Raw genomic sequence first — 26,680 nt, forward strand, 5'->3', positions numbered from 1 at the left:
TGCATTGGCTTTCTATTCATGTGGGGGATTGTTGGAAAAATGTAAGTGTGAATAGAAAGTAGTCCCATATATAAAAGATGATGTATGCGAACAACTTTAAGAAGTTGGTCTAGTGGTACACATTTTGGAATACAAGTTAGATGTGAACGTTCAAACCCACTCCCCAACAAAATAGACATACGAATATATTGAATATTCTATGACCTATGATTGGGCCTTAGGGGTCTTGGACTTGGACTTTTATGGTTGGGACTTAGTTTTTATTTCCGGATGTCATAGACTATCAAGAAGTTACTAACGGTTACTTTTTTGATAACTACCATACTCTTTTATGTCTGTTATAAAACTCTTTAAACATTGTCTTGAAGAGACATGCTTGAAGAGACAAAATGACTCTTGGAACAAACATGGTGGCTGTTTGAAGAGACACTTTCGTTTTATTTAAACCCTTGTCTTGTTATTTCAAAAACACTTAAGAAAGATCTCTGAAAAGAGAAAAGAACTTTTGAGAGTGACAAAAACGTCCATATCTTTTCTGATTGTTGATTTCTGAAGTTTCATTGAGAGTACAAAAATCCATTAAAAGGTTCGCTAGGACTTCGAAGTTGTGGTGCTATAATTTCGAAGTAACTGATTGTTGTATCATGGGAAGACGACATGCACCTGAAGAACTGTGAGCACTCGGACAGGGGTGAAATTCGTTTTTAGGACATTGCATTTGCAATCTTCAATCATCAAGAGTAATTTCTTTTATTGTTATTTGTTTTATTCTATAAAACATCATCTTCTTTATTCATACTGTTATCTATAAAGTTTTGCTTTGTTCAATTATTCCATATTGGTGAAGTGTGGTTCCAACACCTTCTACTTCTGAAATTGCAGTCATGTTGCCAGGAGATGGAACAAAATATGAAATGTTACGAGACATGCAGGTCTATGTACTTATCTTCAGTGACACTGAGGACGATACCACTATTCTTGGCACAAAAGCTATAGTTTTCATGCCTGAAGTAAGGCATGGCTTCATTTATGCAGCGAATAAGCTACTTGGATGAAATCCATTCTCTAAATTTGAGATCAAAATGCATGCTAGAATGACTGAAACCGCTTTATTTTCTGAAGGCTAATTAATTTTGCTAGGTTCTCAAATATGATGGAACTATGTGCTTGGTCAGCGGAACTCCTAGTGCCCTTACTTGTATTTGCCACCAGCGGCTTTGATTTTCTGATGGTGATATCATTTTCTGGTTTTGTGGGATGATATACAGAGCTGACTAAGACCTAATTATTAGACGTTCGAGAGTAAAAAATATAGTAACATATATTTCAGGATATCTAATCATGTGTCACACTGTAATTCTTTGATTTCCTATTTTGGCCTTTCTCTGCCCTTCTTTGTCCAGGTGAATTAGTGGGGAGATAAATTATGTTGTTGGACAAGATGCTCAAGGTAATCATTAACAGAATATCCAACGATTCTTCTCATTAATATTTAAATAGCGAAACAGATCAGCTCATGGATGTATGTGAATATGATTAGGCAATGGAAGAAATATCTAAACAGGTTTGGAATTCATACGTGCAAGATCAGGACTCACCTTGTCTATTATGTTTCTTATGTCTTCCTTTAAACATTCTCGAACTTGTGTTAGGTAAGAAGATCGAGTGTCAAGTGATTTTCAGAAGTATCAAATTAATTTTCTAATTATGAACACCACTGTCAATTGAGTGAACATTTCATTTGTAAAGCTCTCATAATTATATAACTTAAATTTGAAGGAGCATCATATCGCTGCTAGCCAGCTAGTACTTTAGGTAGTAGACTTGTATCTGGGGAAAACCCATTATTTTTATCATAATAATTTAGCAAACACGTCCAACAGGTAACAAAAGTACCGTGAGGACGGCACACACTTAGCCACACTTGACTCGGTCGACTAGCAGCAAAGTAATAGTCAATATATATAAGTATATAAGTAGATAACCTGAGGTTATCTCACTCAACTATTATTGCTTACGTTTTTCTTTTATCACACGTATTTCGCTAATCAGTGCAGCAGCGATACATGATGTACTTCTCCATGGCACGACCACATTCCGAGCACACCACCATCTCTGGAATGCTCCCAGTAGTCCCAGGAAGTATAAGGCGGTTGCAGTGATGTGGAGTATGAAGTTGATGCAAGTGATCATTAAGTGCAGGAACAAATCCCTTCTCATCTACATGTGGCCTCCATTGATCAATTTCAATGAAACTAGTCAGTGCTGTTTCGCCTTTCGCTTTGGCCATCTCTGCAGATCCTCTACTAATTACTGCCCACCCTTGTTCACTACCATCAAAGCTTAGCATCGTCATTATCTCTTGCATTATGTGGTCATTTTCGACCGTCTTACCATGTTGCATTTTCGAGTACCACATACTCTCTAGACGAACCCAAAAAAACCAAATAGATGTGAGATCTGGCCAGGTATGGCTAAGTTTTTCGGTAGTTATGATTGCATTGTTCTTTCTCACTCTCTCCCTGGGATTGCTCTTACCAACGTACACCAGCTCTATAGGACTACGTATAGATACCGAAACAGCTCGTGCTGCTAGTGTAAATTTACGGATCCAGTCAATGTCTTCTCCTCCATATAAGCAAATTAATCTTCCTTCGCTTATCTGTGAGAGACAACATTACGAAAGTCTTAGATTGAGTTTTCAATTGAATATAAAACACTTAAAGAAATTGTAAAGTTGCAGAGTGAATACCCAATTCAGTATGTTTTGATCAATGCCATCGACCAACAGCTCCATCCTCCAAGTCTCTTCTCTCCAGAGGCCGTCCTCTCTCACACTTGTGAAAGGGAAAGCTAAACTTCCCCAAATCCACATCATGTGCAGAGCATTTTGGTTTGCGACCCTTCCTTGAGGGTCCAACACCACAAGGATTGGCTTCTTTGCAAATTTCCACATGTCCTTGATGTACTTAATTACTGCTGGATCAAGCAATGAAGGATGGTACACAGAGTACCAAGGCATCATGTTTTGTAAAGTCTCGAAATTTTTCTGTTTTTCTTCTGTCCATGGAGTGGACCTGTCCACAACTGGTAGCCACACCACCTCGTAAAAACTTTCGGGCCTACCAGGCTGTTGCCTAGACTCCTTATACATTTGATCCAGTATGGACAACTCTTCATGGGATATGTCGATGTCCGATATCAGTAACAACACATTCTTCCTCCTCAGAATGTCAAGATTAACCTGTATATATAGTCATCATCATATTATCTATACCAATGAATCATCCATTTTCCAAATGAAAAAAATTGTTAACGAGCTTTTGCAATGTGTATGGAATATAATGATGTGATGAGATTCAGATAGAGTATAACCCTTTTCTTGGTGGAACCATCATAAAGCGGCAGCAGATCGTCGTGGGCATAGATCAATGCTCTTAGGATCTTCATATTGTCAATGTGAATTGTCTCGAATAGGCGTACCAGCGTCTGATAGGCTTCAATGTGTCTTTTCTCATCTGCACCACACATTATCTTTTATTAAACTAGCTATACTCTCCTCCTGACTCAATCAAATCTAGGAGCTGGGAGCATAACTTTTGGTTTAGAGTTTTAGGCTTGTGGACAACAAGGATGGGCAGCTTCGATGGACACCTTAGCTAACTAGCCGGACTACAATGTGTGCATATAAAATTTTCATTTAGTCAAAACAAAACAGACCTATGTGCTGATAGCAAAGAGCGAGTTGCTTTCTGAGGTGACCATGTATGTTGTTTACTTTGTGTGCTAAACTTGAAAGCTCCCAAGCCTCAGTGGTGGATGTTATATACCTGAAATAGTATCAGAAGAGGCATTGCAAAATCAGATGGGATTGGGATTATTGATTAGCTAACGAAACGAGACAAAATGCAGGCAGATATAGTCACATACTCATGACCCAAGCCTATGAGACCAATAATCTGCGACGAGCATGCCACCACACTTCTAATGGTCCAATAAACAGCAGTAGGGATATGGGCTAAGGCCATGGACATTACTGGTGTCTCGTGGTTAATGTACTGGGGAGGGAGCTCCTTGAATTCGACAATGCACTGAGTTACTTCCAACATTTCCTTAATAAGGTTCTTCAAAGCATCAAATCTTGGTCTCAGTGACTCATTGTGCTCCAAAATATCAGGTAATTGCTTAAGAAGAGCGATGGACTTTGCCAGGGGATTGGTAGGGTAAAGCTTAGCAACGAGCCAAAACTCCCCATAACTTACACCGAACGCTGCTAAGGCCAACACCACCTTCGCATCCCATGAATAGCTTGATAGTGTGTTAAAGAGTGCCAAAGTTGTTGCATGTGCATCTCCGCCACCACTGCACTTGCATGATATCTAATAATAATGCATGGAGATCAACCATTATGGATCGGATGACATAAATCGTTGGAGAAGTATGAACAGTGAATTAGAATAACAAACGTAAACTCTGTCTACTAAAAATTAAGGAAACTTTCATATTACAATTACTTGGAAGGTTTTACAGGAATTTGATTACAAATTCATCCCTCTTAACTAAACGTACCTCACAGGAGATCTTGTGTATGGTGTATGCCAATGCTTCAAGCATACCTAGGAAGTCAACATGATGGGTCTTGTCATCAAAGGCATCAAGTTGTGCTTGATTGGTGGGCTATTTGCAAATTAAAACATGAAACATGGATCAGAATAAGTCACATCATCTGCCATACTCCATACTGGAAGAATATAAGAGAATAAAAAATTGCGTACATGCACAAGTCCCTCTGTGCCAGGTGTGGCACGCTGAAGAATGTCCTCGACAACATTGAGAAGTGGTTTGACGTCGACCTCTCGTCCATCCGGAGCATGGGTGCCCAGAATTTGTTTCATCATCACAGTGTCATCGGATGTTGAGAATAGATGGCGATCACCTCGGATCATTTGCTGCAGTGGCTGACTCTTTTGGAGTGGGTTGGTCATATGTGGTTGCGTTGCCATTTCTCCAACACAGAAGATTAGAAGAAGCTTGGAAAGGAGAAAGAGAAAATATAGAGAAGGCTGTGTGTTTGCATGAGAATAGAAGGCCCCTTATATACACATGGGAGAATTGGAATAAAGTACCAAATTATACTTTGGCTTCCAACGCAATCATCAATTTGGATAAGGTAACCCTTTACAGCGTAAAAGTGTGTACCTGAGAATGGATATTATACTAACTGCCCCATCGCCTTTTCCTTTCATTTTATTCTTTTTGTTCTTATTTTCCTTTTTCTTTTTTAGACCATGTGTAATTGGTTTTACGGCAAGCATTCTCTTGCCTGATTTAATCAGGTAGAGGACGGGGGATATCAGCCCTGTATTGCCCAAACAGGACCATGCCATGTTATTTGATCAAAATAGTGGTTCTGGACTTCAGGTGCAAAAAATCACAATGTCAGTCAGTTAGTGCAACATCACTTGCACATTTGGAAGTGCATACGCCATAACAGACTGTGAAAGTGTGAATCGTTCTACTAAAAGTCTAATTATCGCAACATCTATGTAGCAATTTAAAATCCCCTTGCAATATTTACATAGAAGAGTACAGTACAATGTCAAGGATGTTGCACTGAGACTTGGACTGCAACATCAATGTTCCACAGACAATTCCTGAACCGCTGGATATTGACATAGCCAAAAAGAACGTAAAAACTGATATAAGAGGAATATTTGTCACTGTGTACGGGCGAGTATGAGTATCTTTCCACGTCTAAGTAACAGTCAATGTTGAGAAAAGAGTAAGTAATTGTTTAGTATTCCGCAGTCAAATTCAATTGGTTGGAAAGAAGTTTATCCAATTACAGTCTATGTTGTTGGCACGTTCCATAAGTTCGATGGAATACCATATTTTCTTTCCACTTTGCCTGGTGGTATGGACTAGGGCTGTAATACGGGGCGGGCCGGGTTAACCGCGGGTCAAATAGTGATGGGCGGAGATCGGTCTAGGAATACAAATCAGTGGTCCCGACGGGCGGAGTTGAAGTGTCATGTTTTAAGATCTTGTCCCCGGCTGTTGGTCGATTCTGAGGATGGGTTTTGGGCGGGTCATTTGGGTCGGGTGGAAATTATCATTTTAACTCAATTTCACCCAAAAAAAACTTTCTAATTCTGCAAATAATATATTTCCAATTCACAACATAGAGAAAAAAATGGAATCAATTAATAAAAAATAAACAAATATAAAAAAACTTGAACTTGAATCCAAAACCATATCTGCAAATTTGAAATTTATTTCTCGTGATTTACCATTTGTAAATTGATTATTTTTCATAACATGATAAAATGAAGATGGGAGTGAAGATCTATGGTACAAAACAATAAAATATAAACTAAAAGAATTCGAAATTAATACAATGATGAATTATTCATCTTCTCCAAAATTCGAAAGTTAAATTTGAACTTTTGATATTTGCCAAATGTTCAAACTTGAATATTATAAATTGATGTTGAACTCATAAATTTGTGTTTATATTTCCCAAATATAAACAAAATACAAAAATATTATATTTAGAGTCTTGAAATTGTGCGGGTCAACAGGGTTGGGTCAACGGCTTTTGACACAGTGCGGGTCGGGCGGCTTGACGGGTTAGATTTGAGCATAGAACCTACACCCATAATCCGACCGCGTAAAAACGGTGGTGGGGAGGCCCGGGTCTATTTTCGGGTCGGTGCGGGTTTGGGTGGCGGGTGAAGACCGGATACCCAACCAGATGATGGGTCAACGGTTTTTTTTTACACTCCTAGTATGGACTATCTAGTAAATCTTTGTTCCGGGCATTGGTGAAATCCCCTTATAAGTTTATGAGGTTATGAAAAAAGATAAAAATGTGTAGAAGAACATGGATAACAAAATTCATTGCTTTGAGCATCTCTAGGTGGTAGTATAACCTGTAAAAAATTAAATTTGAAGAAATACTTCAGAATTTTTCGGAATTCCAACTCTAGGTGGCCTCAAATTCGGTCGCATTACCTGTTCGTTCGCATTCTTGTTCGCAAATTTGGCAATTTGGATGCGGAGCGATATTGGTAATGTCGCGCCAATTTTTTTTTTACTTTGACTAGCACTACGCGCCAGTGGTACTATCACGCGCCACTACTAATGTCGTGCGAGTTTTTTTTTTTTACTTTTTCAATTTGGTGCGACAGTAGAAATATCGCGTTATTTTTTTTTCCAACTTGGGGGGCGACAGTGGTAATGTCGCACAACAATAGTACTGGCGCGCAGGGTCTACAATCTCATTTGCGGTCGATATTTGCGACCAGTTTCTCTAAATTTCTTTTTCAAATTTGAAGAGTATACTACCACCATCTAGAGATGCTCTTAGATAGTAAAAGAATAAGTCCTTGTCAATTGGAATTTTCTCCAAGGAATTTGAGTACGAATTTTCTCCAACATGGGAGAATGAGGAGCAAAATTGTGGGCATTTGTAAAATTGATTAGAATTGGTCCAGATTTTATATATCAGTTTTCAAAATATAATTAATTAATTTTTTTTTAGTAGTTTCAGTTTGTAGAATCAATTTATAACCGTTCTAGTTGTTTCTAGTTCTGTTTTGAACTCTTGCAGCTCTTATTGGTGAAACGAAGATTAAGCATTGTTGAATGTTGATTAATAAAAACTTATTTGGAGAATTGGTTTATTTCTCCTCTTATCTCCCCATTTTTAGCGTACTTGTGTGAAATCAATAAAAATTGGAGGCCTTTCGAATTTCAAGAAAACGTCGTGTGAAACGCAATTGGTTCAAAGGAATTTTATTGATCGAGTTGTGCACAATGTACATTATTGGCACGTTTCGCTGGTTTGAAAGCAGTATCACTTTCCATTACACCCTAATTTTAGGTTTCGAAGAAGTTGTGAAGCAAGTAAATTGATTTGAAAATTACTATGAGATGTTATTAACTTCGTGTGCGATCTTGAACAATTACATGACTGCCTACAGTGGTTCAAGTAAATTCTGATGAGCATTGTCAGTTTATCAACATAAGTTTCGGTTTTCACTGTGTTCCTTGGCACTGGTACAAAATTAGCTTCTCCATGGAACGCTTACATTCTTCACATACCACAGTGCCTTCCGTCCAGCCTTCGAAGTAAGGGACAATATTAGATCGATAACAACACTTAGGAAAAGGAGGGCATCCATGATCAAGAGTAGTTCTCAATGCACCCAAGAACCCAAGCTTCTCTATGTTTCTCACCCACACTGGAAAAAGACTTAAGCATTTAATAAGGTCACTTCCATGAGACTGTACCGTATCTGGTGATGATCCTTGCCCTAGTAGTGCCCAGCCATTCTTGCTGTCATCACGACTCGTCAATGACACCACCTCTTTCAGAATGCGATCGGTATCTGTTGACTTTCCTAGTTGGAGTTTTGATCTTTGGATACTCTCCAACCGAAGCCAAAAGAAATGTATATCTTGTAAAGAGAGGTATCCACTTAATTTTTCTCGAGCTATTGCTGATATTATGTTACTGACTGTTGCATCAGGTTTACTCTTACCAACATATACTAGTTCTAGCTGAACACCTGCTCTGGTGATCTCCCTAATCTTGTGAGTGAATTCCCGTATCCATTGTAAATCATCGCTCCCATATAGGCAAATGGTTCTTCCTTCTTCCACCTGGCATGATTCTTAATAAGCTGTGAGCATCCATAGAAATTATGTAAAATAGCATAATTGTAGTATTACGTGTTTTCGACCACATATTCAAAATTAGTAGGTGTAATGCCATATCGCGTGCAAATCAGAGTGGGAGTTGTATGTATGGACTTCTGGGGTTATAGGATCAAATATACAAATAGTATTAGGGGAGCTTCGGTTTTGTACTAATTGCTCCACCAATCAAGTTCACTATCAAAGATCGTGACTCATCGAACTATGTTGCCATTCCCTGACTTTAAGATTGATTGAATCTTGCATTCATCCCACTCCCTAAAAGGGGGAGGCTACAAAAAAAAATCGATACTTTGCTCGATAAAATATTATTTTGGACATGAATAGTTTTTGGTTCAGTCTATATAATTTTTACCATAAATTTAACTCTCACTTCCACTACTTTTAGTGGACAATCTTGACTAGGAAATGTATGTTATTGACAACTTCTCTTTCTTTTCTAGTCGGTTGCGACAATAGACTACCTCCACGAAGTTATAAAGGTTCGACTCAAGAAACCTCAATTTATGATTTTGACAAATAGCTTTTGCACATATATATGCATTCTGTAGTTTTAGAAGAAATAAAATTTAGAATAATAAAGCATGATAACCTTAGTCTGTTAGCTCAATGTGTTAATGGTATCTTGTTCTAACATTCTACCTACGCTGGGAATACTAAAACACTGAATTTGGTTTATTGGTTAGCATACCCGCATTGCCATTAAGGGATCCACTCCATCAATTACGACTTTTAAACTCCAATTTGCATCTTGCCAGAGCTGTTCTTCCCTCCAAGTCGCAAAGGGATAAGCCACACTACCCCAGATAAAAACCATACTGATTGCATCTGTGGAGGAAACTCTCCCACGAGGATCCAAAACAACCATCAATGGCTCGTCTACAAAGTTCCAAACCTGCTTAACGTACTTCACCACCACCGAGCTAAGTAACCATGGGTGGCGTATTGAATACCACGGTAAAGTGTTTGATAATAGATTAAAAACTTCTACTTCAGTGTTGCTCCACGTATTAGAAGATGAAATTGGCACCCATACGATTTCATAGGTCTTCTGTAACTCATCATCTTGAGGAAGACTGCGTGTTTGTTGAACAAGGAAGAGTAGATCCTCTAGGGGAAGGATATCTGGCTTCGAGATCAAGAGTACAACCACCTTGTTTAGTAATTCAGACACGCCAAGCTGTAGAAATCAATCAGAATATATCTAGCTGATGTTAGGATAAAGTGTTTTAGAACTAAAAAAAGAAAAATGAATAATGTGAAAACTGCCCTGTTTAAAACGAACCTTTGCTGATGATGAACAGCCCTTCAGTGGCATGTCATCCTTCAGAGAAATTAATGTACAAAGCACCTGCTGATTATCCATGTGGCTCTCTTTAAACAGGTATGAAAGCTTCCCACGCAACTTATCCTCTGTGGTTTTGCATTAGCAAATGCAGTAATGCGCATGTTAGTTACATGTAAGTTCTTAATCATTAGAAATATATAACTTCAGGGGAATTGAATGAGTCACATGGTTTATCATATGCAAGTTCACCTTACCAAATAAATTTACTAGCCAGTAGAGTGTTACTAAGTTTATTAGAGAGTAGGTTTGCTTATACAATCACTAGTACTGGTGAGACCAAGGGAGCTATAACGTACGTACTCGGTTGAGAACCATGGTATCTATTGCAAGTATCATGTCTAGTCAAGTGAGCGGAGCGAACGTTCTGGGCCGAGGGGGATGGGGTATGTGGCCAAAATGTCATTTGGTTGGTTTGTGTCTGTCTTCAACTCTTCTCTTCGTCCCTCTCCCTCTCCACTCTCCACGCCCTTTCAAACTCTCCCTCTCCCTCTCCACTCTCTACGCCCTTCCAATTCTCCGCTCACGCCCCCACTGCTATGCAGTGTACTAGTTTGTAGGAAGGAAACATATAAATTTAGAGTTAGATTCAACAGACCTATTTGCATATTGCACATATCCACCTGCTTTTGCAGATATCCACATAAGCCGCTCATCTTACAGCCCAAGCTTGATAGTTCCCATGTTGCAATGGTGATTGAACTCAAATTCCTGGAAAATGCATTCTGATTGTTGTTAGAATAAATAGTGTAAACATTTTTAGTAATCATCTCACAATTTCTTATCACACACTAAACTTCAGAGTTCAGAACTACAGTTGGGAATGTCAACCGAGTTACTATTACTTCAATTAAGAGGTGTGATGATGAAGAAATTTAATAGAAAATGATTAAACAACCAAAAGGAAGGTCAATATTTGTAAGTTGAGGCAAGAACATGCACTTTCTCATGGTTAGAGGCTGTGAGTTCTGTGATGATAGACGAGCATGTCAAAGTACTTCTAATGACCCAATACACAGCAATGTAGATCTCAGATTTTGTAGTGACCATCGGCTTGTCATCCAACTTTATATTTTGCACTATTAGGCTTTCGAACTCAAGGATACACTTTGAAACGTCCACCATGCTCTTAACTAGCAAGGTCAAGGCCTTGAATCGAGGTTTGAAAGCACTCAAGTTGTTCGGTAATTGCTTAAGCAGTGCAACTAATACGGCTAGGGGATTGTGAGCGTGGAGCTGAATAACAAGCCAAAACTGTCCATAACTTGTTGCAAATGCGGCAAGCACTATAACAATCTTTGCATCCCATGTAAAGTTCCTCAACAAATCCAACAATGTCATGGTCTTTCCATGCGAGTCTCCATCCCCAGAGCATTTGCATTGTATCTGTCATATATTATCATGTGGTTTCTGTAAGAAATCATTTGCCTCATGAAGTAGAACAAGCTGATCGATTATTAAAAAAAAATGAAGAGAAAGGATGATACTGTACCTGCTGTGAGATCAAATGTATGGTATGTCCCAGAACTTCGTCTGCGCCAACTACTTCAACATCGCAAATATTATCCCCTGCCATGGCCGCCAAATGTGACTCAGAGACCTGCAACATATGATATCGTGCCCTGATGTTTATACAGAGGTAAATCTTCAAATAAAATGGAAGTGGACACATGTTCTGATGTAAATATTCCCGACGATCATGATGAGCAAAAGTAGTCAAAGTTGATGACTAAGGACTTGTTTATTTAACGTATTTGGAAAAAAATAGATGGGGATGAATCAGGAATAAGTAACAAGAAGGAATCGAATAGTACAGTCGACATGGTGGTGTGAAACATGACATTCTCCATTCCTTGAAGCAGCATCTGGGAGTCGATATGACGGCCATCAGGATCATGTGTAAGGAGAATCTTCTGCACCAGAATATCTTTTTCCAGTGACAAGAAGGAACGCCTAAGAAGCTCATTCTTGACTGCAGGTTGCATGGCTGGAGTCTCGGTACTGCTCAATGCAAATGGTCAAATACTCAAATGTTACATATATAATGGAAGCTGTTATAGAGGACTAGACTAGATCATCAGTCTTAACTTTTAACAAAATATTCTTAGAATTTACTTTAGGTAGGTACCAGCCCTTCATGAAGATCCCTATGTTCTCCACTGTTTTTTTTTTCTCTCGTTATCTAAATTGTGAACTGATACGAGTAGAAATATGGATATTATCAGCAGACCATTAAGAATTACTGGCATGATTCGTGTCATTAGGACTATCACCTGTTTTACAAACAGAACTGGGGATCAGATAGTAGTTTTTTTTTTTTTTTTTTGAATAAGTTATGGGATTGAGCCTTGAGGTAGCCCGATCAAAACATGGTACTTTAAGCCAGTTGATAGTAGGGCTGTCAATATTTGAATAAGTAATAGGACTTTACTTCAAATATTGTGAATGTTGCTATGTGTGGCTAAACTGGTAAAGTGTAAAATATGATTACCTTGAGAATTGTGTTAGACAGAAGTCAGTAATAACTTGACACGTGGTGATTTCATCGGTCCAATTTCAAGTCGCGTTTTTATTTTTAAGAATCTCATTTTTATAATTTACCCCTCTTGTAATTGGGTAAATTAGGGTTTGGTCCTACTTTTATTCAATTTCAAGTCACGTGACATGCACGCTCCAAAGGTATTCTGGACATTTGAGAAAATCTAAGAGGATTAAACAGTTGGACCACAACCAATTGAGACGACTCACAGTCAACAGATGGAAGTAGGATATAAACCTAATAATCGATAATTTTAGGACAAAAGCCTAAATATCCGATAAAAAGTGGGACTAAAACCTAAATAATCCTTTTTATTTTTGTTATATGAGCTTGTTCCATCCTGAAATCACATTGGAGTAGTATCACTTTTGTACTGTGGACCAAGTATCTAGATGCTTTAAAGAAATAAAGCACTTGTTTTACTTTTTCCTTTAACTCTGAAGCTCACATGAAGAACTGTAAAGATCTTGCACTTGTTTGTTTTAGAACTGTCTTCTCCCTTTAACGTATTTAAAGGATTTAAAAGAAGTGGGCTCGTGATTTGTGGATCTAAATTATATGCATAACCATAACCGAAAAAAATAAATAAATAAATAAATAAATAAATAAATAAATAATTAGTTTCTACGCACATCGAGCTTCTTTTGAAGAATCCATACGACGGAATGAGGTTCTTTGCGTGGTCGAAAGACCAAAGTAGGATTGAGTTGGGATTGTGGGATTTAAAGTTTCACGAGTCTAGAACTATAGATATGATTAGATGCCGAGGATCTGTGCTACAAGCTTTAGCTCCCGTTATATAATGGTCTAGGACTTGTTTTTTACTGGAATCTCACAAAGAATGTGAAACACACAGTAAATCGAAATAGTGAAATACCATAGTCCATGTATAGCAAGCTCAGTTCTGACTTCGGACATAAGCACCCACCAAATTCCCAAAATAAATCTTCTTTTCTGGGCCAATTTGAATTCACCTAGACATACAGTTATGCGCTAAATGTGTGGGAGCATGGGGTATGTGGGTGATGGTATGGTGTTGGTGTTAGAAGTGGGTTATGTATTTGAGTTAGTTTGCAGTGAATAAGTGGGCCTTGTTAGTGGGTATTTGTTAGTTGTTTGATGTGTTATTTAAGTGGTTGAATGAATAATAAATGGGAGGCTAAAGTTATTGTTATTGTTTAGCCTTGAGTTGCAATAGAGGTCATCATTCTTCAATAAACTAATTTGGAGGCCGGAATCTCTTTGAATTGATTCCATTTTATCATCCCATCTTTTCATTTTGTACTTTTATTTGATTTTCCGATACAATCACATCGAGATTGTATCACATACTAATGTAATACTAAGTGCGTTAGCTCACAAACAATCAACTAATCGTTCTTTAACCAAGAAACGACGGAATTATTTTAATAAAATCAATGAATGAGTATCACAATTCTTCTCAGCTTTTAAATAGGCATCCTAACCCTAAGATAAACAAGCGGTGAAGCCACCGAACCAATCCTACCAAAATTAAATGAAACAAAATGACTTTCTCATAAAAGCCCAAAGAAAATCGAGGGAGCGCGCGGCGCGGGCCAGGAGAAGGGTAATATCCGAAAGCGTGCACCCTCGTTCTACTGTAACAACCTCTAGGCATGAGCGCGTGCACGCTTGCCAGAAGGGTAATACTGAGAGCGTGCACCCTCGTACTACTAAGAACAGCCCCTCAGACTTTCACGACACCATCATATTCATCAAGGTATTTCTCAGCAAGAATTTGTACTGTATCATTCCCCCCTGGTTGAAAGGAATTCGTCCTCAAATTTAAATCATCCTCATCGTCAGACGAATCACCACAGAATGGGATGAGGTGTCGAACATTGAAGACATCTGAAATCCGGATATGACTAGGCAAACGAAGGCGATAGGCATTAGAGTTAATCTTTCCAATCACCTCCACAGGACCAATCTTGTGATGTTTCAATTTATTATAGTCACCAACGGAAAAACGGTCTTTAGTAAGGATAGCCCAGACAAAATCACCCACCTCAACATGAACATCACGACGATGGCGATCAACAGTAGCCTTGTACTTTGCATTTGACTCCAATAACTTCTGACGACAGTAGCATGAGTATCCTGAAGGTGTTGAGCAATCTCAGAAGCAGTAGAATGAATAGGTTGTAAACCAGGAATAGGCGCAAGATTAGCCGCAATGCGAGGATTAAACCCATAGAGAACCTGGAAGGGACTATACCCAGAACTCCAATTAACCGAACGGTTAAAGGCAAACTCGGCTTGGGCAAGATGAGAATCCCACTGCTTGATCTTAGTACCTACCAAAGAACGTAACAGATTACCCAAGGACCGGTTAACAACCTTTGTCTGGCCATTAGTCTGTGGATGATAAGCTGTACTAAATCTCAACTCAGTGTGCATCATCTTCCATAAACAACGCCAAAAATGACTAAGGAAACGAGTATCCCGATCAGAAACAATAGATGCAGGCAAAACATGTAACCGGTAAACATCGTGAAAGAACAACTGTGCAACACTGACAGCATCAGTAGATTTCTTGCACGTAATGAAATGTGCCATCTTAGAGAACCGATCTACCACCACAAAAATAGAGTCATGACCTCGTTGAGTACGAGGAAGACCAAGAACAAAGTCTATACTGATATCACACCATGGACGACTCGGAACAGGTAAAGGCATATATAACCCTGCATTAGTAGCATGGCCCTTTGAGACTTGACAAGTATATATGACAACGAGCAACAAACTTGTGAATATCTGTGCTAAGACCCGGCCAAAAATAAGACTCAGATACGAGCCGTAGCGTCTTGTCACGCCCAAAGTGGCCCTCATTATGCAATTCAGTGAGGAGACGGAGACAAAGGCTACAGGCAGGAACACAGAGACACTTACCTTTAAACAAAAACCCCTTTTATATAGAAAACTCAAAAAACTGGCCCTCTTGTATATCATTCAGAACAAGTGAAAAATAGGGATCACTAGTGTACATCTCAGGAAAATAGTCAAACCCAAAAACCGTAGTACGCAAGGACACCAACAACAAAGAACACCTGCTAAGAGCATCCGCCACACAATTTTGAACCATAGACTTTTGGCGCAAGACAATGGTAAAATCCTGCAAATAACTAGACCATTGCAGTTGTCGGGCACTGACGTTATCTTGGTTACCAATATGCTTAAGTGTTTCATGGTCAGAATAAAGGAGAAATTCTGAATGAATTAAATAATGACGCCAATGTTTAAGGGTCTGAACAACGACATAAAATTCTAACTCATAAGCACTGTAGTTCTGTTTCGCATCGGAGAGTTTCTCACTGAAATAAGCAACAGGATAAGTATGCTGATTGAGAACAACCCTAATACCAACTTTAGAAGCATCGGTACACACTTCAAAGGGAGATGCAAAATCCGACAGCTTAAGAATTGGAGCTGAAATAAGCTTAGTCTTGAGAAACTGAAAACTCTCTTCAGTTGCCTGGGTCCAAAGAAACTTACTACCACGCAAACAGTCAATCATAGGAGCAGTGATAGTACTAAAGTGATGAACAAAGCGGCGATAAAAAGAAGCAAACCCATGAAAACTACGTGCTTCAGTTAATGTCATAAGGCTAGGCCAGGAGCGAACCGCCTCGACCTTAGACATATCCACAGAGATACCTTCTGCCGAAACCACATAACCCAGAAATAGAATTGAGTCAGTACAGAAAACACACTTAGCAACAGCAGCAAAGAGCTGAGCTTGGCATAAGACAGACAACACCGCCTGGAGATCCTGGAGATGAGACGCGGTATCCTTGCTGTAAATTAAGATGTCATCGAAGTAAACCACCACACACTTGCCCAAAAATGGCTTCAACACCTGATTCATGACTCGCATGAAAGTACTGGGTGCATTAGAGAGGCCGAATGGCATGACCAAACCAGTCATACAGGCCCTCCTTCATCTTAAAGGCGGTCTTCCACTCACCACCAATACGGATGCGAATCTGATAATAACCGGACTTTAAGTCAAGCTTGGTAAAGACTGCCGCACCATGTAACTGATCCAAAAGGTCATCTAACCTTGGAATAGGAAACCTGTACTTGGTAGTGATCTTATTAATAGCCCGACTGTCGACACGCATACGCCAAGTACCATCTTTCTTGGGAACTAACAAAGTAGGAACCGCACATAGGCTTAAACTTTCTCAAATAAATCCTTTATCCAGCAAATCGGTAACCTGGCGTTGTAACTCCGCATGCTCTTTCGGACTCATCCGATAATGCAGACGATTTGGGATTTTAGAACCAGGAACCAAATTAATTTGGTGATGTATATCCCTCATAGGAGGCAACCCAGCCGGTAACTCATCCGGAAAAAGGTTCGAGAACTCTTGTAACAACCCCTGCACACACGTTGGCACTGCAACCTTTGGCGTGTTAGGTTCACACATTAAAATAAACACGTGCCTAGCACCTATCAATTCGGTCTCAAAACTACGCTAAGCCAAACAAGAAGACTTTGGCTTGGCTGATGTTGTGGGCACAGGCTCGTTAGGCGGTACTAAGACAATTTTAACACCCTTAAACTGAAAACTATGAGTATTCTTCCAACCATCATGAGAAACCCGCCGATCAAATTGCCAGGGTCGACCCAATAACAAGTGGCAATCATCCATTGTAACAACATCACACCACACCTTATCAATATACTTAGAACCAATAGAAAAAGGAACCAAACAACGTTTAGACACTGTTACCTCTGTGCCTTTCTTCAGCCAAGAGAGAGAATAAGGCGCTGGATGTTTCTCAGTTGCTAAATTAAGCTTGCGAACAGCTTTAGAAGAGACAACATTCTCACAGCTACCTGAATCAATAATCAGCTTACTGACCTTTCCAAGAATGGTACAAGTCAACTAGAAAATATGATTGCAGAGCCAACCATTATCCTTAGTCTCCTTAGGAGTAAAACACAGGCGGCGCACTAGCAGAAGTTCACCCTTGTCACCAATGACTAGTTTTTCCGGAATGTCATCCGAGCCCATATAAAAAATGGGAGCCCCAAGAAACCCACCCATGGGATCCTCATCAATATCCTCATTCTCAGCAAACAAAATCTTACCAGGAGCAGGCGGTTTTGAACATTTGTTAGCATAGTGACCAATCTCACCACAACGAAAACACTTAACCGCATTAGTGCCACAACCAAGAGCTTTTGGACCCTGCGGCCTAGTGATAGGCACATTGGGAGTGTGGGGAATAGGACCACTAACCCTGCAGTTCTGTTGTTTTTCCAGAATTAAGGCACATTGATGAGCCTCAGAGACCGAAAAAACATCAAATAGGTTCAAGGCATCCTGCAGGTTAGAACGAAAACCCCCAATATATTGAGCCACCAACTGATCATCAGATTCTGTCAGTTCGACACGAGACAAGAACTGATAAAAGTCCTTGGTATAGTCATCCACAGATTTGGTACCTTGACCCAAGTTCTGAAAGCGTTGATATAATTCACGCGTATAATTGAAAGGTAAAAAATCGGCATGGAGATATTTTTTAAGTTTTCCCCAATCCACGATTTTAGACTTACCTCGTCTGTGACGAGTCGCCTTCAACTGTTGCCACCAAGCCATAACACGACCACGAAAACGAGTTGCCACAAGCACCACCTGTTTGTCGTCTAGCACTTCTTTGAACTCTAAAACTTCTTCCATAGTCCCGAGCCAATCAATCAGTTCGTCTAGTTGTAAGCTACCATGAAACTCGGGCATATCAATTTTCAAACCATATTCCCAGCGTCTGTTCTTTCTGTGATGTGGAACACGCGGGAAATTGTCAATCTTCTCCAAATCGGCAAAGGGGTTATTATCCTCTGCCTCCAGATCGTCCTCCACCAGCTGTGGTGCACGGTCTCGTGGTTGGTCAGGTTGCTGATTAAGGGCCTCAACCTGGCGGGTTAGCGCTGCTACCTACCTTGAAAGTTTGGCCATTCGATCACGAGCATACACATCATCCAGATTAGCTTCTCTTTGAGGTCTACCACGTCATTTTTCTACTTGACGAGGCATATTGCAGATCGTAACTGAATCTGATACAAACTAATACAATACTAAGTGCGTTAGCTCACAAACAATTAACTAATCGTTCTTTAACCAAGAAATGACTGAATTATTTTAATAAAATCAATGAATGAGTATCACAATTCTCCTCAGCCTTTAAATAGGCGTCCTAACCCTAAGATAAACAAGCGGTGAAGCCACCGAACCAATCCTACCAAAATTAAATGAAACAAAACGACTTTCTCATAAAAGCCCAAAGAAAATCCCAGAGCGCGTGCGTGCTTGTGAGAAGGGTAATACTGAGCGCGTGCGCCCTCCTTCTACTGTAACAACCTCTAGGCATGAGCGCGTGCGCGCTTGCCAGAAGGGTAATATTGAGCGCGTGCGCCCTCGTACTACTAAGAACAACCCCTCAGACTTTCACGACACCATCATATTTATCAAGGTATTTCTCAGCAAGAATCTGTACTTCATCACATACTTTTTTTGCTTAGAAGTGTTACACTAATTTCATTCCTACCAGAGAGCATATTACAGTCAGGTCTTGCCTACTCTGTGGCACAACAGTGGAATGCATCCATCATATCCTCCTAGATTGCTCTTTCACAAGAGCTGTTTGGTATAATACACCGTGGCATTTCAAACTTGATGACCTACAACAACTCAGCACAAATGAATGAATTCATAGCTGTTACTTCCCCATAAATAACCCCGTAGAAAGGAGATTCTTGAAAACTTGTTTACTTATGTGTATGGTGTGTTAGATGCAATGTTCTTAATAATAATTTAGTACCAACTCTTTTTAGTTATTGTAAACAACAATAATCACAGCAACAAGAGGTAGATTTGAACTTGATAGAAGGAAAATTAATGTTAAATATCACAACTTTTGATCTGCTCATGAGTACTAAATCATCGATATCCCATAAAATTAACTGGTAGCACTAAATTAAAACAATTTGTCTTCACATTTCACCTTCTATTTTCATATTGTTCAATAGAAAACAAGAATGAGTATGAAATGCTCTAAGAGTACTTGACTGCATGTGGGTACCCCCTCTTACAGGGGTTGTCAAGGTCAATTGTGATGGTGCTTCTAAGGGCAACCCTGGAATGGCTTCCCTTAGAGCAACCTACAGAAGTTCTACTAGTGATTTTCTTCAAGTCATTTGGAAGAAATTTGATGTGAACAATGATTTCATTGCTGAAATCCTTGCCATCCCAATCAGTAAAGAGGAAGCAATAAAGAAAGGGTGGACTAGCTTAGACTCTGGATAGAGTCAGACTTGATTTCTGCATTGATGGCATTTGGTGCTGGAAATTTACCTTGGGCTTACAAGAGAAGATAGATCAAAAGTAGAGACAACTTTCTACAATTGTTCATATCATCCACTTGGCAAGAAGCTAATTTTTCAGCTAACCAAGCTGCCAAGAAAGCTACTACCCTAGACCATTTTGGAACTGTGCACGTATGAAGGGAGGTCACCCTAGCTATATAAATGGGATCCCCCCTTTTTAACCTACTACAGGTTCGCCTAATAAGCTTGTACTCTAAGGGGCAGTGCACATGAATACATGATTGGTATGTATGTAGGAGGCCTACCTAGTAGGGTTGCATACAATGATGTAACATGCCCCTTAATTTACATGTCCCTAGCTTTTCTTATTGTTCTTTTCTCTTTTTCCTTTAAATCTTAGTAACTCCTTACATATATTATATACTCATATATTTATCTCTATTAGTAGTATCTCCTATAATCAACCTTGCCTATTAAATTCATCCGGTTATTTTTCTTACGCATAATGCCCCTAAATGAATAATTAAATCAAAACACTTAAATATTATTAAAAAGGACTATTTGGTCTTTTTATGCCTTTCGTAAATTGTTGGTACCTATATTGTCCTTAAATTAAAGTATTGCTTAACCACTTCAAATAAGAGTAATCGGTCATTTTATATATGTGATGATGAATTAAAAAACCAAATCCACGCCTCATTTTGAATTGTACGCCACTATAAATGCAACTAATTGCTTATTAAATGACATTTAATTAGACTGTTAAAAAAATGAAAAGACTAGAGAGAGACTACGAAACCCAACTCTCTTTCTTATCTCCTTTTCAAGAACAAACAACCATCCCCCCTACTATTCTAGATTAAAGCCTACACCAAATTCGATTCAGATTATCCAATCCTCTCTCTCTATCTTCTCTTGACTTTTTTGTTCCATTCCTGATTCGCAGAGAAGACCGATATGAAGCTTTTCTTTATCTTAAAAAAATCAAAATATTTATTAGGACTCTGATTATTTTCCAAACTTCAACTAAACTAAAGATTGGTTCAAATCTCATAATTGAAGTCTATCGAAGGTTCGTCGGTTTGTCCTGTCGACCATTCTTCATGTTTGTTGATTTATTCTTTCAATCTTCTGATTATTTTTTAAAATTATTATTTATGAGAATCCCTCTTGAGGTTATGCGGAAAACTTTTGGAGTTGGTAGGTATTAACTTGATGGATCATTATTTGTTTTTGTTGTGGATACTGACAGACTAATTTATCATTTGTTTAGGAGGATGCGTGGTGGTTTCCAGCGTGGTCGTGGACGTGGGAAGAATGAACCCATCGAAAAATCTGCAAATGAGCTGAACCAGCACTGGATAACTATCACGCTGAAGTCATGAATACTTCCTATTGTGTTGGTATGCATATGGAGAATGAGGTGATCAAAAGTGGCGTTGGAGCAGTGATGTAGAATCTTCGTCAATTTTTTCTTGGGTAGTAAACTCTGCTCCAAATTAGCTACTTGATGCAGATGTTTTATCTGTTTTCTGAAGTTTAGATTGACAATGTTATCTGCATGGTATCATAGAATTATTGATTTAAAATCAGTTAATTTTCATCTATTATTTTTTTTCTGTCATTTGTGGATGCAATATATATTATGCAATTTGCAGTCACCGTTTGTGAAGCTATAAGAGATAATCGAAACAAATAAAATCCTATCTCCCGATTCAACTGTTGGTGCCCGATTGTGCTGATATTCATTTGTGTAGTGTTTAGTCATATAGACAAATATGTTAGTCAGAGATTCAATCGTGATAGTAAAGGTAATAGCATTGAACCGAACAATGTCGTTTAGTCGAAGTATTGCTTGGATTTGTGTGCATAATTCTATATTTGATACCATGCCATTCTGGTCTGTATGCTAATAGTTCAGTGAAATGGAAGTAACATTTGTTTAAAAAAAAAGAAAAAAAAAATTGTGTATATACTTTGTGATAAAAATTTTGTTTATTTCAAATTATGAAGACTTATCCCTAAACCTATCTTGGTCAAGAAGGCACCAAAAAGCAAAATCAAAAGTGAAAGGGGTGAGGTGTCTAGTTTGTAATTGAGAGGGCAAATTTGTAAATGGCAAAAGTAGGGGTATATAAACAAAAATCAAGAGAGAGAGAACTCATCCATTGTCTTATGATTCAAACCAATTTAGTTTGTTTATTTTATTGTCTTGTTTTTCAATTCATGTTTTTAATTTCTTGTTGTTTTATTTTATTTCAACCAACTTGTTATTTCCTTTTCTTTATTTCAATCAAACTTGTTACTTGTTCTTTGTTTTAATCTTCAATCTTATTTATTGCTTTCATTTCAACATTTTAATCAATCTTCCTTTCATGTTTTTAAGTCATTTTAATCAAACAATCAAACTTTCAAGTTCATTAGCTTAGAACCATTCTAATATTATAAGAGTCTACATTTCTTCTTCATATCTCTCTCACTCAAACTCTAAACAATTTATGATGAACCTCAACTCTTACTCTAACTCTTTTGAAGTATACTTATTCACTACAATATTAAAACTTCAAATGACACCGCCGTCATGGATTGAAGGAGTGAGAGTGATTGGTTGAGAATCTAATAAGGGAGCATCATTCTTATCTCTCCATTTTTATTTTTATTTTTAAAATTTTGTCATTTTATTTTTATTGTTTCTTAGTACTGTCTACTTTTTTTACAAATCAGGTTGCGGAACAACAAAGCTGGAGAGGAGCTAAAGACAAACATAAAAAACCGACGGCTATTCACTGGCAGGCGTGGCGATGGAGACCGCCCAGCCACCTCAACAGAAGTGTGTGTGATTTTTCCGAAGTCCAGTTCATTTGTGAAGAGCAGTTGTACTCCAGCCCAAATTTTGTAATAGAGTAGGAGAAAATAGTGGAACTTGTTTTTAATAGTTAGTGAAAAAAAAAAAAAAAAAAACTTGGTTTTTGATTGATTTCTTATGATGAACAGGAGTTAAACTTGGTTTAAGTTTAATACTTACCAAGGGATTAGAGTTTTAATTGCCTTGGAAAGTTCAAGTGTATGAGGCAAGTTGTGGATCATAGCTCACACACTTTGAATCAACTTGGTAATCAACACTCTAAGTCCATTTGACTCTAGTTAATCTAGGAGATTAATCTAAAACTAGTTAATTAGATTAGTATAATCTTAGTTTAGTTTTAAGTTTGATCCCTTGAAAGAAAAGTTGTATAAATTGTCAAAAACCCAACTTGTGGGATTTTTAAGTGAACCTTTATTTGTAACTTAAAACAGGGTAAAGCTCGAAAGGTTGGGCCTGATTCTCAGATCAAACGCCAACCGACGTCGTCTTCTCCTCAAGCAGCGTGTAAGCACGGCTTTAGAGGTAAATTATAAACCTCCTCGAAGCCCAAGTAAGAGGATACTTGTGTGTTCAAGCATGCTTACGTGATTGTTTGAAATTTACTTTCCGCATTGCAATTTACATTCGTGCATAAGGCTGAACCCGAGCCATAATAACCATTGGGAAGTTATTACCCAATGTAGGTAAATTGGACGTTGCTTAATTCTTGAAAGCCCTAGACCAAAAAAATTAATTAATTTTTTTTTTAAAACTGTTATGGGTTATGGCAGACCCCAACCTACATTCATCTTAATATGTTAAAAATAGTTCATTTTGCATCATTCTCCACTATTACATGCAGAGCATCCTCTAGAGGACCTATATAGTACAAAATTCCTACATAACTCATATCCACTAATTTGACAACGTAATCAGTAGCTTTGTTTCCCTCCCTGTATATATGTTGAACCACAATAGAGTCAAAGTCTCTCTTGTGAATATCAATAGCTTGTATAATATTTCTACATACAGTACCATAGAATAGCTTCTTGTACATTTACTATTTGCACTGCACGCAAAGAGTCAGAGTTTACCATCAAATGCCGAATGCCAATCATCAAAGATGCCTTCAGACCTTCAGCAATCCCTTTAAGCTCTTGAAACAATATATATCTTTGAATAGAACTACCTCTGTAGACCAATAAGACTACTCCTTTTTTGTCTCGAATTATACCTCCAAATCCTGCTTTATTTGGTGACAAAGTACCATCAGAGTTTAACATTGCAGCAGGTGGTAAAGGCTTATTCCATATGCATTGCTGCAACATTTGTGGCTTCATACATGTTTGAACACCAAGATGTTACAGTAAGGACCTAGTAGCAGAATTGTCAGAGGCCTCTTTTACAAATTTATGAAGATATAACTTCATCTTTCTCAGAATATCATTTGTAACTTGCAAGGTGGTGTGACTCTTGTGCTTGAATCTCCTACAATTCCTCTCATTCCATATAGCATAGACAGTTGCATTTATCATTGCTCTTAAAATTTCAGAATCAGTAGTAGAACCTCTGGTCCTTCTCATAAGAGTGTACCCTTCATGATTAGATTCCTTAACAAAAGGATCCAATCCCATATGCCTCTTAACTTCAGACCAAATGGTGTTAGTAAACTGACAGTCAAAGAATAAATGATGAGAATTCTCTCTGTCATTATTACAGAAGCAACACTCTGAGTGATGTAAAATATTCCTCTTTATAAGCTTGTCCTGAGTGGATAGACAACCACTAAACAATTGCCAAGTAATGAAAGAGTGTTTTGAAATGGCAAACTTTCCCCATACCAGTTTGTACCATTTAACTTTCTCTCTTATCTTTTTAAGACTCATGTAGGCAGATTTAGTGGAAAATAGCCCAGTTGAAGTTTCAGTCCATACCACAGAGTCCTCAGCAACCAAATAATTAATCACAACACTCATAATGAGATTTTTCAGCTCTCCAGAAGGTAAATTTAGAACTAAATCATTCCAATGCCCATCCATGATCAATTCACTAACCTTTGCATCATCAGAAAAGGGGATAAGATGTTTTGCTTGAGAGTTATTCACTAGAAGCTTCTCAAAACATCAAGGAATCTTCATAAATCTATAGTGTACCTCATAAATCTAGCCGCATACTTTCTATGTTTTAAGATACATCTCCATACCCAAGAGCAATCTTGAGGAATCTTCATAGACCAGAAGTTCTTACCTCTAAGATGGTATTCCCACACCCATTTAGTTCATAGAGTGTCCTCCCTTGATGCAACTTTGAAAATCAAACCACAGTAGGCAACCACATTCCAAACTTTTAGATCCATAATATTCAATCTACCCTCCATCTTGCTATACCTTATAGTTCCATGACTAGCCTTGTGCAATTTTCTAATACTAGGACCAGACCAAAGAAACCTATTCATTATCTTGGAAACATAATTTATTACTCCATTAGGCAACATAAAGGTTTTTGCCCAATAGGTATGTAAAGAAGAAAGAACCGATTGTATTAACTGAAGTCTACTAGCAAAAGTGAGAGACTTATTCTTCCAATTTGTTACTCTACCTGTGATCATTTCTATCAGAGGTAAACAATCTTGAGTTCCAATTCTTGATGCCGAAAGAGGGAGCCCAAGATACTTAATAGGAGGTGTAACATGTTTAAACCCAAGCAAATTTGAGAAGGCTTTACTAACATCAAGGCTGATACTTCCAGTGAGCAAGGTAGTCTTTGAGACATTCAATTTTAGACCTGTGAGATTTGAGAAAGAGTTCAGTACTTCACTAACACCTTGCAAAGTAGCTTCTTCCCTTTTACAGAAAATAAGAACATCATCAGCAAAGCACAAGTGCGGAACTTGCACTCTCCTACACTTTGAGTGGTAAGCAATACTTTTATCTACAACTGCTTGCTTTAGAAGACTACCTAACACCTCCACAATGAGTACAAACAAATATGGTGATAGGGGGTTACCTTGTCTGATGCCTTTCATACCATCAAAATATCCTTAAGGGTACCCATTTACAAGGATAGAGAAACAAGGAGAAGTGTAGCACATTTTCACCCAGCCTATAAACTTAGTAGGGAATTAGAATCTGAATAGAATCTTTTCAATAGCATCCCAACTCAAAGAATCATAGGCTTTCTGAATATCAATCTTAATAGAGCATCGAGCAGCACCATGTACTATATTTTAACCTCTAAGGAGTTCATGAGCAAGAAGAAGGTTATCTTGAATTGCTCTACTAGGCACAAAAGCATATTGATTTAAGCCAATCAGAGCTGATATATGAAGCTTCAATCTATTACTGATCACTTTGGAGATGCATTTGTAAATTACATTACAACATGCAATGGGCCGAAATTCATCAATCCTGGAAGGTTTATACAGTTTTGGAATGAGACATAAAAAGGTAGAATAGGTACCTTTATGAATGAGGTTTTGCATAAAAGCAGACTTGACAGCCCTAATGAAATCATAAAAATCAATCAACTAGAGCCCAAAGTAGTTATGCTCCTCTAGAAAAGGACAAAAATATAGGCACGATGATTTAGAGTAATCAGTTGCCAGATTCCGGTGGATCAACTATCTTCCTCACTCCCCTCCCCCAAATTTATCTTGAGTGAGATTTTTGGTATCACACCACTTGGTGAAGTGACTGCCTACTCTTCTGAGACGTATAGTAGAGCGAGGCCGCACTACTAAAAATATGGGTTTTTATCTCGGTTCTAAAATTATCCTTATCTCAGTTATGAGTAGAATTATGTTATCTCGATTCTTACATATCCAAGATAAACCAAAATATAATTATCTCGCATGGTGTGGCACTGATATATAAT

General features: G+C 38.3%; 3 protein-coding genes across 4 annotated transcripts; all 3 read right to left on the reverse strand.

The window, feature by feature from the left end:
• Window positions 1-1,831: 1,831 nt before the first annotated feature.
• Window positions 1,832-5,079, reverse strand: LOC147494032 (protein SIEVE ELEMENT OCCLUSION B-like). The gene is made up of 7 exons (XM_086566752.1): window positions 4,776-5,079; window positions 4,570-4,677; window positions 3,931-4,379; window positions 3,721-3,830; window positions 3,376-3,518; window positions 2,753-3,244; window positions 1,832-2,662 (listed from the first exon to the last, which is right to left on the reverse strand). The coding sequence occupies exons 1-7, from the start codon at window positions 5,001-5,003 to the stop codon at window positions 2,045-2,047; spliced, it is 2,148 nt and encodes a 715-aa protein (XP_086422878.1). The 5' UTR covers window positions 5,004-5,079; the 3' UTR covers window positions 1,832-2,044.
• A 2,818-nt stretch (window positions 5,080-7,897) lies between these two features.
• On the reverse strand, window positions 7,898-12,365 carry LOC147494033 (protein SIEVE ELEMENT OCCLUSION C-like). 2 transcript variants are annotated; one of them, XM_086565754.1, is made up of 7 exons: window positions 11,881-12,365; window positions 11,559-11,666; window positions 11,009-11,452; window positions 10,665-10,777; window positions 10,007-10,134; window positions 9,413-9,901; window positions 7,898-8,667 (listed from the first exon to the last, which is right to left on the reverse strand). In XM_086565754.1, the coding sequence occupies exons 3-7, from the start codon at window positions 11,014-11,016 to the stop codon at window positions 8,041-8,043; spliced, it is 1,365 nt and encodes a 454-aa protein (XP_086421880.1). In that variant the 5' UTR covers window positions 11,017-11,452; window positions 11,559-11,666; window positions 11,881-12,365; the 3' UTR covers window positions 7,898-8,040. The 2 variants fall into 2 exon arrangements, with proteins under 2 accessions (XP_086421880.1, XP_086421879.1); XM_086565753.1 differs by lacking the exons at window positions 11,009-11,452; window positions 11,559-11,666; window positions 11,881-12,365 and having other exon boundaries at window positions 10,665-10,984.
• Window positions 12,366-24,168: 11,803 nt separating this feature from the next.
• On the reverse strand, window positions 24,169-24,846 carry LOC147494034 (uncharacterized). The gene has a single exon (XM_086568017.1). It carries the CDS (start codon window positions 24,844-24,846, stop codon window positions 24,169-24,171), a length of 678 nt encoding a protein of 225 aa, XP_086424143.1.
• Between the last annotated feature and the right edge of the window lie 1,834 nt (window positions 24,847-26,680).

This window comes from Coptis chinensis, chromosome 6, assembly GCF_015680905.1.
Source record: "Coptis chinensis isolate HL-2020 chromosome 6, ASM1568090v1, whole genome shotgun sequence".
Classification (NCBI taxonomy): Eukaryota; Viridiplantae; Streptophyta; class Magnoliopsida; order Ranunculales; family Ranunculaceae; genus Coptis; species Coptis chinensis.